The sequence below is a fragment of the Lissotriton helveticus genome, chromosome 11 (assembly GCF_964261635.1).
Source record: "Lissotriton helveticus chromosome 11, aLisHel1.1, whole genome shotgun sequence".
NCBI classification, from domain to species: domain Eukaryota; kingdom Metazoa; phylum Chordata; class Amphibia; order Caudata; family Salamandridae; genus Lissotriton; species Lissotriton helveticus.
The window spans coordinates 648,872,377-648,887,816 of record NC_136072.1 but is presented as its reverse complement, the minus strand read 5'-3'; the positions used below and the strand labels follow the sequence as shown (position 1 = coordinate 648,887,816).

At 44.9% G+C, this 15,440-nt stretch overlaps 1 protein-coding gene across 7 annotated transcripts in view; it reads right to left on the bottom strand.

Annotated features, from left to right (window-relative positions):
- Positions 1 to 15,440, bottom strand: part of LOC144791723 (disintegrin and metalloproteinase domain-containing protein 9-like) — a 2,314,109-nt gene that overhangs the window by 507,463 nt on the left and 1,791,206 nt on the right. For 4 of the 7 annotated variants that reach the window (XR_013602453.1, XR_013602452.1, XM_078666491.1 and 1 more), the window contains exons 17-18: positions 1,635 to 1,661; positions 195 to 333 (exon numbers count right to left, since the gene is read on the bottom strand). The exons of the other annotated variants lie outside the window; for them this stretch is intronic. Coding sequence is in view for 2 of the 4 variants with exons in the window: in XM_078666491.1 (XP_078522617.1) it covers positions 195 to 333; positions 1,635 to 1,661 (166 nt within the window). In the remaining 2 variants the exon portion in view is untranslated. The remainder of the gene's footprint in view (positions 1 to 194; positions 334 to 1,634; positions 1,662 to 15,440) is intronic. 7 annotated transcript variants of the gene reach the window in all.

The window sequence follows — 15,440 nt, the reverse complement described above, 5'->3', positions numbered from 1 at the left end:
GTGTTGGACAATAAGCCTTGCAACCTTATCAGCAAGGGCTATTGCCCATCATCCAGATGTGCTAGATGCCCCCCTGGCACACCCGCCCATTGTGCAGGCTATACAGAGCGTTATTACGCTCAAAATAACGATGGGGAAAGCAAACAGGCAAGACAAAACACCAGCAAGACCGGTAGTCTCGCGGGAACAGCTACCATGTTGGGAGCAGCCTCTATGTAAGGCCATGCCCCGCTTCTGGAATCTGCTTGTTGTGCAGGAGACTTCCAGCATCAGAAATGTGTTCCTGTTCCTCCACGTACCAGCGGTCTTCAGTGACCCAACTCCTTCAGCAATCTGCGGAAAGAAGACAGAAATAACAATGAATCCGAGCAACACCTGGCAAAACTTACCTTGGCAGCAAAGCGCCACGTTGCATGCCTTTTTTAGTGAATAATTTTTATTTATTCATTTTTTATTTGTTTATGCATTTTCAAATACAATACAACATAACAAAATGCCATGTATTTCGATATTAGCATCTCAACATAAATAATTAATCTATCACATCATACAGGTATGTATTACAGATGGTGACGGATTCACATCAATGGGCGGGACAACCAATCTCATATGGTCTAGTCTTTCTGCTGGTTCCATTGATATGTAGAAAGTGGTTCCCAGACATCTCTGAGTCGTGAGGCCCGAGGGAGAGCCTCAGTTTTGATATTCCAATTGGTCCTGACAGTACACCAGGTCAAGTATCCAGCGTTCTTGTTTAGGGCTTCCTTTCCCTCCAAAGTGCATCGACACACTCCTTTTGGCCAATAGCAGGGCAATCGCCATCAGTTTGCGACTAATAGGATGGATGCCTTTGGTCAAATCAAGGAGGCATACAGAGGGGGAACATTCCAGCATCTCTGCCTCCATTTCAGATATCGTGTGCGTAACCTGTATCCAGTAGTGGTGTAACTTTGAGCAACCCCACGAACGGTGCAAAAAGTCAGCATCTAGTGCTCTACATCTAGCACAATTCACATTCTCTCTGTGGCCATATCTGTTAAGTCGGAGTGGGGTATAATACATTTGGTTTCGGAATTTGAAATATATGATCCTCAGGTTGCAGTTTGGTGTAAGTTGGCCAGTAAGTGCGCAGCATCCGTGCCAGTCTGCCATTGTGATTGGTGCAGAGAGTATTTCATTCTATTTAGTGAATGGGGCGTCTTGTTTTGGAAGAGCATCTGTCTGGGATGTCTTAAATAATCGTGTGACTAAATGCTTACGAGTGTCGGTCGTGAGATGCAGCTGGAGCGCTCCTAACCCACACGGTTCCACTGGAAACTGTGGATACAAATAGCAAAGTGCAGCTCTAAGCCTGCACCATAGGAAGGTGAGCATGGGGAATCTAGCTCCCTCGCAATGTAGATCAGTCAGATTTATGAATTTCCCTCCTCGGTATGCATCTCCCAGCTTGTGTATCCCTGCCGCGCCCAGGCTAGCCTGTGAGCCCCTTTCTAATGATACTGAGATCCTTGGATGAGGTGCAAGTAGTAAAGCTGGTGAATAGATTGGCGCTACCTGTGCTCTTTGTCCCAGGGCTTTCCAGGCTTGAGTAGTACAGTGTGCAGTGTTTATTTTCTTGTTTAGTGAAAACTTACTTGGCATTTCAGACAGTCCTTTGTTACCTGCAAAGAAAAGAAAGGAGAGTTAGTAATCGTTATTGAAGGCATTACATTCTGTACACTGAACGACAATACTAGTCTTGCTATGGTACATTTATTTGCAATACGCATCATTATGCACCACTTTCGGCACAGAAATGCGATTACATTGAACTATTGAACGCTGGGGGCACTAATGTAGCCAACTAAGCCTTTTGCACAAACTATCTCATCTGTGGTGCATTACTATTGCCAATTATACACAGTGACCAAACGGTCCAATCTGTGGCGAACTACTCTTGGCAATCAGTCATAGTTAACAAACTGTAACCTATGGGGTAATCATTTTATTAATTCCCCCCAATTAACAAACTATTAAAAATGGTGCACAATTCTACGTGGATAATGTACAGTGTGACAAATCTGCAATGTGTGCATTAACATTGTGATTTCATTGTATCTAATGATGTGTATAGTTTGATGTAATCTATACTGTCATGTGTTATGTTACTTTGAATGTGGAATCACGGTGTGAACTAACAGGTTAACAACTTCCATCTGTATCAATAAGTCCAAGACAAAATAGTGCCATTATATCATTGGCAGGTGTGGTTTCAGTGCATTATTACAGGGAAAGAGGAGTGTTCACAAACTAACAGAATTTTGTCCTTACAGGCTAGTCTCCTCCATATGTCTCACTTAGTCCCACTCACACTCCCCACAAACCAGTATGTCTTAACCCACCATTAGGTATTAGGTAAGGGCCATTGGAGGTAGCAAGTGAAGCAATTTAAGATATTTGGGGCAAGTCAGCTCATAGTAACATTACATTTAAATTAAAATATTAACAATTTAAAAATCTCCCTACCCCTATCCCCTTAAACCCAAACATACTGATACAAGAAAAAATATATATTATTTTAACACATTAATGCAACTAAAATGTAGGGAAGCGAAGAAACTGCTTGTTGAAGCAGTCAAATCTAAATCTCAAATTAGGACTAGGGAGGCCAGAAGGTTATATTCTCACTGCCAAAAAAACGCCAAGAAGGAGTGGGACGACAATTTTTGGCAGGACCTCTTGGCTGCTAGTCGAGGGAGAGATGCAAAAGGGTTCTGGGACCTGGTGGGCAGTAGGAACCGTCCTGACGACACCTTGAGGACCTGCACAATTACTGCCCAGTCGTGGTTTAATCATTTTATGGCTCTTTATTCCGCCGTAGAAGGCACGCTAAATGACCCCTTTATTCTTCCCCCCTATACCTTGGACAGAGACATGGACCTTTTCTCCGCACGGGAGGTCACGAACTTGATAAAAACTCACACCACTAAAAGCAGCTGGCCCGGATGGGTTACCTGGGGACCTTCTTCGAGCATATCCAGGTGAATGGGGGGTGCTGATCTCTGCACTCCTGAATGCTATTATCAAGGGAGGATCAGTGCCAGAGTCCTGGAAAGGGGCAGAGGTAGTCCCAATTTTTAAAAAGGGTAGTCGGGACCTACCAGGGAACTACAGGCCAATAAGCCTCATAGACTCTACCCAGAAGGTGGCGGGGAAAGCTATCTTGGGGAGGATCCTCCAATGGGTGGATGATAACCACATACTGTCTGAGATGCAAGCTGGGTTTCGCTCAGGCACAGGAACCATCGAACAGGTTTTTAGACTCTTGTTATTATACTGGAAGGTGGTGGAACTGGGCAAGGGCAGTCTTTACCTGGCCTTCATAGACTTGAAGACTGCCTTTGACCTGGTTCCTAGGGAAGAACTTTGGAGGGTGCTGTATGGCCTCGGAATGCCCCCCTATATTCTAAATCTCCTCATCAAACTGCATAATGCCAACTATGCCCAGGTCAGATGGGGTTTGAACGGGGAAAAGACCGATAAGATCTCGGTTGCTAGGGGTGTCCGGCAGGGCTGCGTTCTAGCCCCCACCCTATTCTCCCTCTATGTGAATGGGGTGGTAGAGCACCTGCTTGAAGAACCAGCAGACGCCCCCACATTGGGTGGCGTAAAGATCCCAACCCTGTTATTTGCCGACGACACCCTCCTCATTTCGAAAACCCCCCAAGGCCTACAAAAGCTCCTAAACCGCTTCCAGGACTTCTGCGTAAACAGAGGACTTGTCATCAATGTGGATAAAACAAAGTATCTAATCATGCACCCCCCTCGCAAACTTGGCCGCCCACCCATCCTGAACTCAATCCCCCTTGAAAGAGTGTCAGAATTTGACTATTTGGGAATTCGTTTGAGTGATGCGATGAGCTGGACCCCCCACATTAACAAAATGACTGTAGGTCACAAAAGGGTGGGGGGAGCTCTGTTAAAGGAATACAACAACTCATCAAAACATTGTGTAGCTCCGATAATAGATATCTATAAAGATCGCGCAGTATCCGCATCACTCTATGGAGCTGAGTTATGGGGCCTAGGCAACATGGAGTCTCTGTCTAAGGCAGAAAACAAATTTCTCAAGGACCTTTTGGCTATCCCGATAAGCACCCCGACAGTTCCGGTGTTCCTGGACGCAGGCTGTAAGTCAATTAAGGACCAGGTCCGCCTTCGACCACTCCTGCTCTGGGCTCGCTTGTGGAGGGTCCCTGAACTAAAATCTTACGCAGATGGGCTGACAGAGGTGATGCACTCAGATGGCTGGCAAAAGATTAAATGGCTTAGGGACATTAAACATCTGCTCGGGGACCTGGGACTGGGCTCTTGTTGGTCTACACACTCATCACCCCAAAAGAGACCCTGAAAAAACTTTATTGGGAATGGGTTTCAGCCAAGCTTATTAGCAACCAGCGACACTGCAACTCTACCGCAGCGTTTTTGAAAATTAAAGACGTTGTTGCCCTTGAGCCATACTTAGACTTTATTACCATCCCCATGGATCGGGCTCTCTACATTAAATTTAGACTAGGGATTTTACCCCTAGCCGATCTCCTCTCCAGATGGAACACACCAAAACAGGCATCACGCCACTGCGCCTTATGTACCGATAGACCCGAAACTGTGTCACACTTTCTCTTCGAATGCCCGGATTACGTGCGTCCTAGATCCCACTGGCTCAAACCACTTTGTAGAGAATTGGGCACTCGACAGTGTTTGGTGGCTCTACGGATTCTATTAACAAACACCACCCCTCCTATTGTTTGTGCAGTATCTAAATTTTTTAAATGGGCTTGGTTGATCCGCTTAAAAAGACTGTCTATTTCAATTTAATCTCTTTTTAACTAAATTATTCTGATCAATTGCTATTTCTATATGTTGTTCTTAATGCTCAGTCTTTTTCGCTATCGACGTGCTGTTTTAAATTTGTTATGTAAGTGCTTTTATGATATATGCATATCAAAATAAAGCTATCAACCAACCAACCAGCAACTAAAATTAAAAAATTCAAACATTAAATAATGAATAAATTATTTTACTAAGCACACAAATCAAAAAGTTAACACATTAAATCAAACATACTATCATAAAATATTTTAAAATAACACATTTTTTTTTTTTTAAAAACACTGTTCATACAGAGTGCCTATCCATACATAAAGTGCAAAGTATAAACAAAGCTACGATAAAAAGAGTTGCATATTGATCCAAACAATAAATGCATAGGTGGTTCAACTTTGTTTGACATAACAGTATTATTATACCCGGGGGATCATAACCATCTAAGACATGACAGCCACAGAAACAATCTCTTATTACGGCAACCTTTCTTTAGCACCTGCATCCTCTTAATCTGACTGAGCTGATTGCAGGGCCCAACCCATTCCTGGATAGGAGCCCGAATCTGGTTCCCCTTAGAGTCTTTCCTGCCTTTGTGCGCTTACAGAGAGTTTTTCAGAATTATATAATGACAAAAGACGCACAACGGTTGATGTAATCACGGTGGGTCAGGGGGCCAGCCAGCCTGAAGAAATACAAATGTGGATAACTGCCATGGCTACAAAGAAGAAAGTTTGATGGGCCCAATAATTGTCTCATTGTGTACACCCAACATCATTACCTTCAGGGTCAGTATTCCATTAAGTTTTGACATAGTTTTCATAAAGTTTGTAATAGCGCGTTTGAATGCTTCTAGGCTAGGACATGTACTAAACATATGAAACACATCCGCCCCTTGATTTTGACATTGTGGACGGATGATACCTGCCGACTACCACCCATTTGGCAATTTTAGCTGGTGTATAATATAGATCATAAATCATTTTAGTGTTGCGCTTCTAAACTAGCGGAACACAGCAGAGTACGGCCCAGCTCAAGGGATTCGTAGAAGCCACAGACTGACGAGTCCAAGTTCTGCCATTTATCATTATATTTCTCCAGAGCATCCTATGATAAAAATGTAAACCCCCATATAGCTGACTGATTGTAGCCTTTTGGTCCCCAGCTTTCTGAAGAAGAAAATCTCGGGTCTCCTGATATACAAAAAATTCCTTCTGTTTGATCCCAAATTCCTCTCATAATTCCTCAAATGAAGTTGATCTGTCCCCCACATAAAAATATCCCATCATTCTAACCCCCTGACCCTCCCAGCCAAGCATATACAAATCCTGAAAGATTTGTTTTTACGTAATGATTAAAGGTTGTTATACTGAGTTTAATGAGTTGGCACAATAAGGTTATAATTCCTGGGTAAATCAGGAGGGAGATGCACATAATTCTCTAACTGGTTTTGCATTAGTGAACATAGCTCTTTCTATTTTATATGGTGTTCGTTGCAATGTATATATTTTAATGCAATGATTTTATCGGTTACCACACTAAGCTATATGTATATGTTTATGTCTCAGTCAAGGCAAGGATATGTTTATTTTCTCGGTCTTTTGGCGATTCTCCTCTTGTGTTTTTATATTTATATCAGAAAATTGGCAAGAAAATAGCACTTACAAACAATATTATATACAAATATATTTTCTCAAACAATATTAAAAACAACACTTAAAACAATATTATTACCTTTGATATTTCTATCCACCATATTTTTGACGTCCTGATATTCTTGACATGATATTTTTGTATTACAGTTTTCTTTATTCAAAACTTTGTCTAAACAATCTAAGGCCTGCTAACTTGACATCAGTGCCAGTACTCTGACCCTTAAAAGTGTATGTGTATTTGGCTTACACTCAATAGGCATAAGTGTCCATCATGGACTGCAGCACTTATTGTGCAACCACAAGTGTCACAAAGTACAATATGTCTCAGCCTGCCACTGCAGACTGGTGGAACAGCTAACTCACCTTTGCCATTTAAACTGGTGACAAAGTCCAAACCTTTCCTTTAATATATGTAAGTCATCCTTATGGTAGGTCTGTCGAGCCCTAAGCGGGGTGCTCTATATTAAAAATTAGGACAGAGGGGTGTGTCCAAATTGGTGCCCAAGTAGCAGTGCCTACACGGGGCTCCGCCACCAGTAATCACAGGGGTAACGGGAACAGCATGCTCTGGACTCCATGAGGCTACAATATCGAGAGGAAGGCTCCCTGACACCCTTGGGCAGCAGTTCTACGTTTGTGACATTTTGGAGCCACAGAAGAGAGCGCTGCTGCAGACAAGATGGCGGCCCCGATGGTGAAACAGTTGGCACCAGGAGGCCAACGACCTCACATCCAGCTGGCGTGCATCTCCCGTCTCGTCCTGAGCGAGCAGGCGGCTCGGCTCCAGTCATGCGGCAACAGGAGGAAAACAGACAACTGCCTCTATGAGGTGCGGACGGCGCACTGTGGTCGGTCCACAGTCCCAGGCCCCGTCAGGGAAGAGGAAATTGGCAGACTTGGCCTCCTCTGATGCTCCCGTTCCAAGTCAGCTGATCCACCCTGCGGCATAGCGAGCAGCCACAAAACAACGACAAGACATTGGACAGACTAAGCTGATAGGGGTAGGTGTGGCACCGCCGCCCATAGCCTAGAGTGTTAAAAAATGTTCAAAAACAAAGTTTATTTGGACTATACAGTCCTTAAACATATAAAAATCGTCATAAAAACAGTGCTTCAAAATTAAAATTTACACAATGAACATTAAAACAACATCATCATTCTCAAGTTAAAATTGTTCATTCCTTAACTTCCAGTCATAAAATATATCCTAATATGTTTCATAGGTTAAAACAAGACTTATTATTGGGCGTATTTCGAATTTGTTTAGCTTGTTGCACGCTCCCCCTGAGGCACTACTTTAAACTCATTTCCTGCAATCAGACGCACTTTGGGATCCTATTCGCATTTCAAAAATTCTTTAACTTTTTTCATAAACCTTCCCATAGCACAGGCTATATCCAATTCTCTCAAATCTTGTAAAAGTTCTGCTCCCTGTGCCCTGTTTTTGAGCTATACTTTTAAAAAATCGGCGTAAAAATTATTTCCGTTTATCTAACACCAGTTGGCAATCCAATAAAATGTGCATGGTATTGCATGTTGTCCCCATAAAACAGAAACATTTCCCCTTACTATCGATCATTGCTCTTTTTACTTCATTATTGGAGTAGCATGGGTTAACACCGATTCTCAGCTTTAAAACTTCTCTTCACAGTCGGAAGGGTAATCTATCAATGTATGAGAAATTAAATTCATTTTGCCACGTGGTAGCCATAAAGCAAATCGATTTTTTTCCCCATTAGGTACTCTTCATCTTTAACTCGCGAGATTTCTTTTCCCACAGACCTCAGTTCCTTCCTCTCGGTCTCAATTTGTAGGGACAGGGGGCTCATCATTGTACAAACTTGTATCAACGTTTTTCTTACCCCTGTAGCCCATGTTAGATTACTCCTCAATATCTAATTTCTGCACCACTGTGAGACTTTAATATCCTCACCTAGTCCCTGGCGCTGCCAGAATCTTACTAGGGCCATGCCGACTGTTACATTCCATGAGGAGATACCTGTTTCTAGCCTAACCACTTGCACCATTGAGGATTTGGGCAGGGATAATAAGTTTTCCAGGGCCCTTCCCTCTTCACCGTCCCAGCCTGTTTTCCCACTCAGGTATAAAAGTTCCGCTCCATATAGAAACTGTGGAGGGACCATAGCTGTATATTCTTTTAAAACTGGTCTGTCCAACTTTTACCCGTATTCTCCGTTGATTTTCTTTAAACCCCCACCCAAAGCTGTTGTCCTTACTTTCAATGCTTCGAGGTGGGTAGACCAGTTCATATTTTTCTGGAACCACATACCCAAGTACCGGTATTCGTCTACTATTTCCACCTTTGTAGAGCGCAAGAACCAACTGAACCTTATTCTCTTTCTCCGGAATCTCATGATCTTTGTTTTGTCCATGTTCACTACCAGTTTTTTATGCCCATAGTATTTACTAAAACTGTTCAGCTTTCTTTGTAGACCAATCTCTGTTTGGTCTTGTATTACTAGATCGTCTGCATATATAAGGCAAGAGATATGTTTCACATCTACCTTTGGGCTGGCCCCCGTTATTTGCCTAAGACTGAGGGTAAATCTGCAATGAATAGGGAAAATAACAGAGGGGCCAGAACACACCCCTGTCTCTGCCCATTTCCAATCTGTATTTTTTGAGGCAGGCTCCCCTCTGTATCTAGAATTACTTGCTCCCAGTTGGAAGTATGAAGTACTTGTATCAGGCTTAGTAAATCTCTTGGTATGTCATAACCAATCAGTGTCTCCCACAGCCTCTCTCGGTCCACTAAATCAAGTCCTGCGAGGAAGTCCACGAAGCAACAATACATACTTCCAGTTTGCTCAATGGACTTCTGCGCAATGGACCAGAGTGCAAAGCAGTGGTCGACCGTTGAGTGTCCCTCCTTGAAACCCCCCTGCTACGGTGGTACAATCTGGTTAACTTCTGCCCACTCCTTAAGGCTCTCCAAGATCACTGTGGCGAATACGTTTTCACCTATATCTAAGAGGTTGATTAATCGATATCTTCTTTAGGGCATTTATGTCTCCTTTTTTGTGGCTGGGTCTTATTACCGCGCCTCTCCAGTTTTCCGGTATGCTCCCTGTATTAAGTATCACCAGGAACATTTTTGCGAAGAAGTCTGCCCACCTCTCAGGCCTATTTTTTATAATCGCTGCCGGGAGGTTATCTGGGTCAGCTGCTCGGGTCAATGTTAGATTAGCTATGATTTTTTTTATCTTGCTCGCACTAAACTGATCTTTAACTTTCTTTCTCACTCCTAGCCATAGTGTTAGGATTGATCCCTCATTTTCTTTCCATTTTCCATAAATTTCCCCCAGGTAAGTAACCCAGGGCAAGATGTAGGTAGCCAAATACTGGTCGGTAACGGCCGAAAATACCGAATTTCGGCCGTTACCGACCGCTATTTGGCTTTTGAGGTGTAGGGGCCCAAAAAAGACCGATTCGGTAAATAAGAGTCGGTAATTTACCGAATCGGAAATTACCGAATTCTTATTTACCGATTCGGTAAATAAGAAATGGTAAAAAATTAGTTTTGAGATGTAGGAAACTTCTAAAATACCGAATTTCATGAAATTCGGTATTAAGAGTCGGTATTTACCATGGATTGAAAGCAGGTGGTAACCGGGTGCAGGCTATAAAAAAAAAGGCCCCAAAATGCAACAGTGTGACCAGAATGGCGGCATTCTACGTGATAGCAAGGCGGCTACAGGCAGCAGGAGAGAGGGTCTGGGGAAGGGAGGAGCAAGTGTACAGACAGAGGATAACGCTCTTTCAACTCACTGAGCCAGAGATACTGCAAAGGTACAGGCTACACCCCCAAACCATCCTGGACTTGATCAGGGACCTCCACCCACTTTTGGAGCACCCAACCCCAAGGGTGCATGCCATCCCACCCCATGTGCAGGTGCTCTGTAGCCTACACCTGCTTGCATCTGGGAGTTACCAGGGGGTGATTGCTGTTGTAGGTGGTGTGTCACAGAGCTGCCTGTCCCGTTTTTTCAGGAAGTTCCTAGAGGCTATGATGCAGAGGATGCATCATTACATCTGCTTCCCTAACACACACACGGAACTGCTGAAGACCAAGACTGACTTTTATCAAATTGCACAGTACCCACACGTCATCGGCTGTATGGATGGCACCCACATCCCTATATGCCCACCTGCTGCCACAGAGTACATATACAGAAACAGGAAGTCAATCCACTCTATAAATGTACAGGTAATATGTGATGCCAACAACATAATCACAGATATTGTGGCCAAGTTCCCAGGAAGTACCCACGACTCCTACATTTTTCAGAACAGTGGGATCTACACACGCCTGACAGCGGGGGAATTCGGGGAAGGATACCTGCTAGGTAAAACACTGACACACCCTGATAGATATTGCAGATGTATGTGTATGTGTGCATGTGAGTAATGGCTTTCTATTTTACAAATAGGGGATAGTGCATATGCCGTCCGCTCATTCATCCAGACACCCTACCTCAACCCTTCAACCCCCAGCCAGAGACGATACAACGTGGCACACAAATCCACTAGGAACGTTGTGGAGCGTACCTTTGGGCTGTTAAAAAGCAGGCTCCGCTGCCTCCTCAAAAGTGAAGGGGCACGGCAATACTCACCAATCATCTGCTGTAAGATAATTGCAACTTGTGCAATGTTGCACAACCTTGCTACAAAGAAGGGCACAGAGGTGGAATTGAGTGACTATGAGGACCACGATGATAAACATGCACTGCCTGAACCAAACACAGCAGGAGTTGCAACACCAACAGATGGCAGACAGAGACGGGCAGAGATCACAAGGAGCTTTTTTTGAGTAAGTAAAGAGACACAGACAGGTGGAGTATGCACCCAACGCATTTTACTATTTGGTACTACGCAGGTACTCTAAAGCACAAATGTGCAACACAAATGTGATCCATTTAATAATGGTAGTCCTGGATCACTTCCCCATTCAAGGTCATAGAGTGTGGGCTGTACAAGTCATTTCCGTCCACGCCTACCAGTGCCAGATGGAAGTGGCTGGCTGTCTTCACTGGGTGTTTGGGCTGTTGGCTCACCATGGTGCCTGCTGCTCCTCCGTGTCTCAACAGCAAGGGGGCTTGTCATGCTGCTCCTACTGGTGCTTTCCTCACTTTCTTGTACATCCAGAGCAGCAGTTTGTGCTCTCTGTACAGTAATCAGCACCTCTACAGCACTGGTCACCCTTGCAAGGCACCTACACACCTCATTGCTGCTGTGTGTTAGTCCCTCTTGTATGTTGATGCATCGTCTGCATAGAAGGGAAATGGCTGTGGCCAGGCAGTTCATTGCCTTAGTTTGTTGCTGCACAAGCTGCCTGTCCTTGCGCCTTGCTAACCTGTCCTGGTACATTTTAGTGCACAGAAGCTGCACCGATTGGGTCATGTCCCGCACAACTGAGGCCATTGCCTGCATCCCTGTAGCCATTTCCCTCATACCTGATCCCATCTCTTTGTTCTCCTCAACCAGTGCACTGATGCCCTTCCCTATGATTTCCATATTTGTATTCAGGTGCCTCATCTGGCGTTGCACAGACTGGATGGCCTTCCCCTGCGTTCTTTGGATCTTTACCATGCTACTCTCCAGCCACGGAAGACACTAGGACCCTCCACATGTTGTGCAGCACTGCTATCTCTAGGCCTGCGGCGTCTGGTACATCTACGGCAACCCTCTGCACTGGACTGCTGTGTGGCAGTGCTTCCTTCCCCAGCCAAGGTTTGAGTGTCATCCCCCTCCATTTCACCTGCTGAAGTTTCCATTTCAATCAGTGGCGCTACTACATGCCTCCTGCTCTTTTGAGGTGCAGGTGTTGTTTGCAGCAGTGACGCAGGCAGTTCAGGTGAGGACAGTAGCAGAGGGGATCCTGAACGTTCTGGGGACGCCTGAAAATGTGGAGACATTTCAAGGTCTTGGGATGGTGGCAGTAGTGTTGATGCACCAGTGTCCTCTGTGACATTCTCTGCACTTGTGCCTGCATCCTGGCTGTCATCCTTCTGTGGTGCAGTGCCTTCCTTCTCCCTGGTATGCCTGCGAGATGTCTCGCCTGTGGACATAAAAGCGTGCATTAGCTCTGTGCTCCTGCTTCACTGCTTCTACAATTAAATTAATCATACTGAAACACTGTACATATTGCCTCAGCTTGATTATGACTGATATGTTTTGCCTAAAATGTTGTTTGCTTTGCTGTATGATATAGTAGGTCTTTCAATGACTACATGTCCCATAATGCATTGCTCCTGTATAGTGTTACCTCTACTGGAGTGGGGTAAACTTTGCCACATAGGGAAAAGGGAAGGTGATGGGGTGGGGGTGATTGCTGTACATGCATCTTACCTTTTCTGGTGGCAGCTCTGGCTGAGCTGTCTGCATCTCCCAGTCCACAGACGCTCTCTGGTTCAATGGTGGACCCCACAAGCTCCTCCAGCTCAGTCAGGGGAGGAGCATGGTTCTTCCCTCCTCCAGTTTTGTTTGCCTCTTTGTGGAGCTCTGCAATTTTCTTTTTAGTCATTCTCCTGAGGTCATACCACCTCTTTTTCAGGTCATCTATGTCCCTTGGAGTCAATCCCACAGCATTCACCTTCAACTGTATTTCCATCCAAATCTTTCTTTTGGCAGATTCAGCCACAGTCAGGGACTGCTTACCAAACTATTTCTGGTGTTCTTAAACCATCTCCTCCACGAGGACCTGCAGCTCCATGGTGCTAAATTTTATTTTTCTCCTCCTCTCTGGAAGTTCCTTTTCGCTGCTGCTTGCCATTTTCAAACTTTAAAAGCACAAACGTTTTCCTGTGGCTCAGGGACTCAGCTCTGCTTGCACAGCCTCTCCAGAAGCTTCTAATTACTTCCAGCTGCCTGGGTGTAGCCACTTCCTGATTGGGAGGGGGTGGGTGTTAGCACCTGATTGGCTGACTCCTAAGTTTCACTTTTCTTTCATTTCCGATTTGGTATTTACCGAATCTGTATTTTCCATTCATTCCTATGGGCCAAAAGGCCCATAGGATTGAATGGGAAGTACTGATTCGGTAAACACCGAATTACCGATTCTGTAAATTCCGAATGGCATATAGCAAATTTTACCGGCTCGGTAATAAATACCGATTTATTTTTTTTACCTACGTCCCATTTACCGATTCTAAAATACCGAATCGGTAATATTCGGTATTTTAGAATCGGTAAATTTAAATTACCTACATCTAGCCCCCAGTCATCTTCTGGTACGACACAGTTCAAGGCACCTAAAGATTTCCCTGAGCTTTCTTGGACCAATTTCCAGAAGCCTTTCAAATCTTTAGATTCTATCGCAGTTAGAAATTTAACCCAACAGCTCTCTTTGTCAGATCTTTTTTTATTTATAACCATCATTTTTATAAGTTTGCCTTTGTTTCTGGAGGCTATAATGCAGTTCTACCTTGTACTTTACCCTAAGTAGCCTAGAGTGACATTCTGCACAGCGTCCCACTAGCTGGACTACATGTGGCCAGGACACTCTACAGAGACGCCCAGGGTCATTACCAGGGGGCACAGTTACTCCCCTAGAGACTATGACGGAGGCTGCTGGAGACTGATTGCATTTGGGGGAATCACCAGACCCTGACTGGAGAGGGCCGTGACACAGTGCACATGCTTTGCATGGTTGGGCCTCTTGCAGTACCCTCCATTTTGCCCCTCAACAAAGTGCCTACCCGCCTAGAGGCCCAGAGTAGCTCCTGTTGTGCACAAACCATAAAGGACTGTACTCACACTCCCTGTGCTGCTCTGGAGCCTGCAATGCAATCCTCGTTCTGTGTTTTGCCCTATTGTGTCTGGGGGACCCCCCACTTGGTGTGCACTGATGAAACCGGGCCTTGCTGAGAAATACACCCACAGACCTGTCCACTGTTCCCACCACCACACCAGCATCTAAAAGGAGCTCCGCGGACATGTGGCTCCCCACGGATTTTAGAAAACTTGGTAGATCATCACTGCTTTGTCGGCACAGGCTCTCACTCCTTTCTAATCCTGTTGTCTGCATCATCTAATAAAGAGACTCCAGCGGAGGGATTGGCCCCCTTTGCAGGGTAGACAAGCGACCATCACTGGAGGCAAACATCACGATTCATAGACCCAAGATTTACCCCAGTCTGGCAGCACTACGCGGGGCAACCACAACATCAAAAAAGATACTACCATCAAAGACATGCTTACTAAATCACCCACTAAGACACCTGACCAGAGCGTGGACGCCTCAACGTCAGCACCCACATCTGTCGCTGCCATCATAACCGACCCCTCCGAAAATAATGCGCCTGTTACTTGTGTATTTGTGGAGAAACTCTTTGGGACCTTAAGAGAAGACATCTCTCTTCTATAACCCTACAGTGACGCAGAAACCACATCTCTCTCCTATAACCCTACAGTAACACAGAAACATTCAGCCCATTACAGACCTCCTGCAGTATAAAGGGATCAGATAGAAGTGGGAACACCCATTTCGACTTAACATTGTATGGCTCAAGGAGACTGTACCCGAAAGAAAGCATGCTCGTTGCTGGTCGTAGACAAGCTGCAGGAGGAAGAGCCCACACAGACCGAACTGAAAGACCCAACACCCCCATCCCTGGAACACATCGCTTCTCCCGCTCAACGAAAAAACAATCCAGCAAGCCTTCTGCAATGGAGAGCTGCAAAGAGAGGGCAGCTCTGTTGAGTCAACTTTAGCATCAGGACAGCAAATCAGAACCAAACAAATACTGAAGAAAGTGCAGTCGATCTGATCGCAATTTCTGGGCACAGCCAAGTACCAAATAAATCTGGTCACCTTTTCCTCTCAGGCCTGGGAGACCCGGAGGACCTGTTCCCCTTATTATTGTTTCCACTTTTAGCGGCAGAGCTCCTCCCCTGTAATAT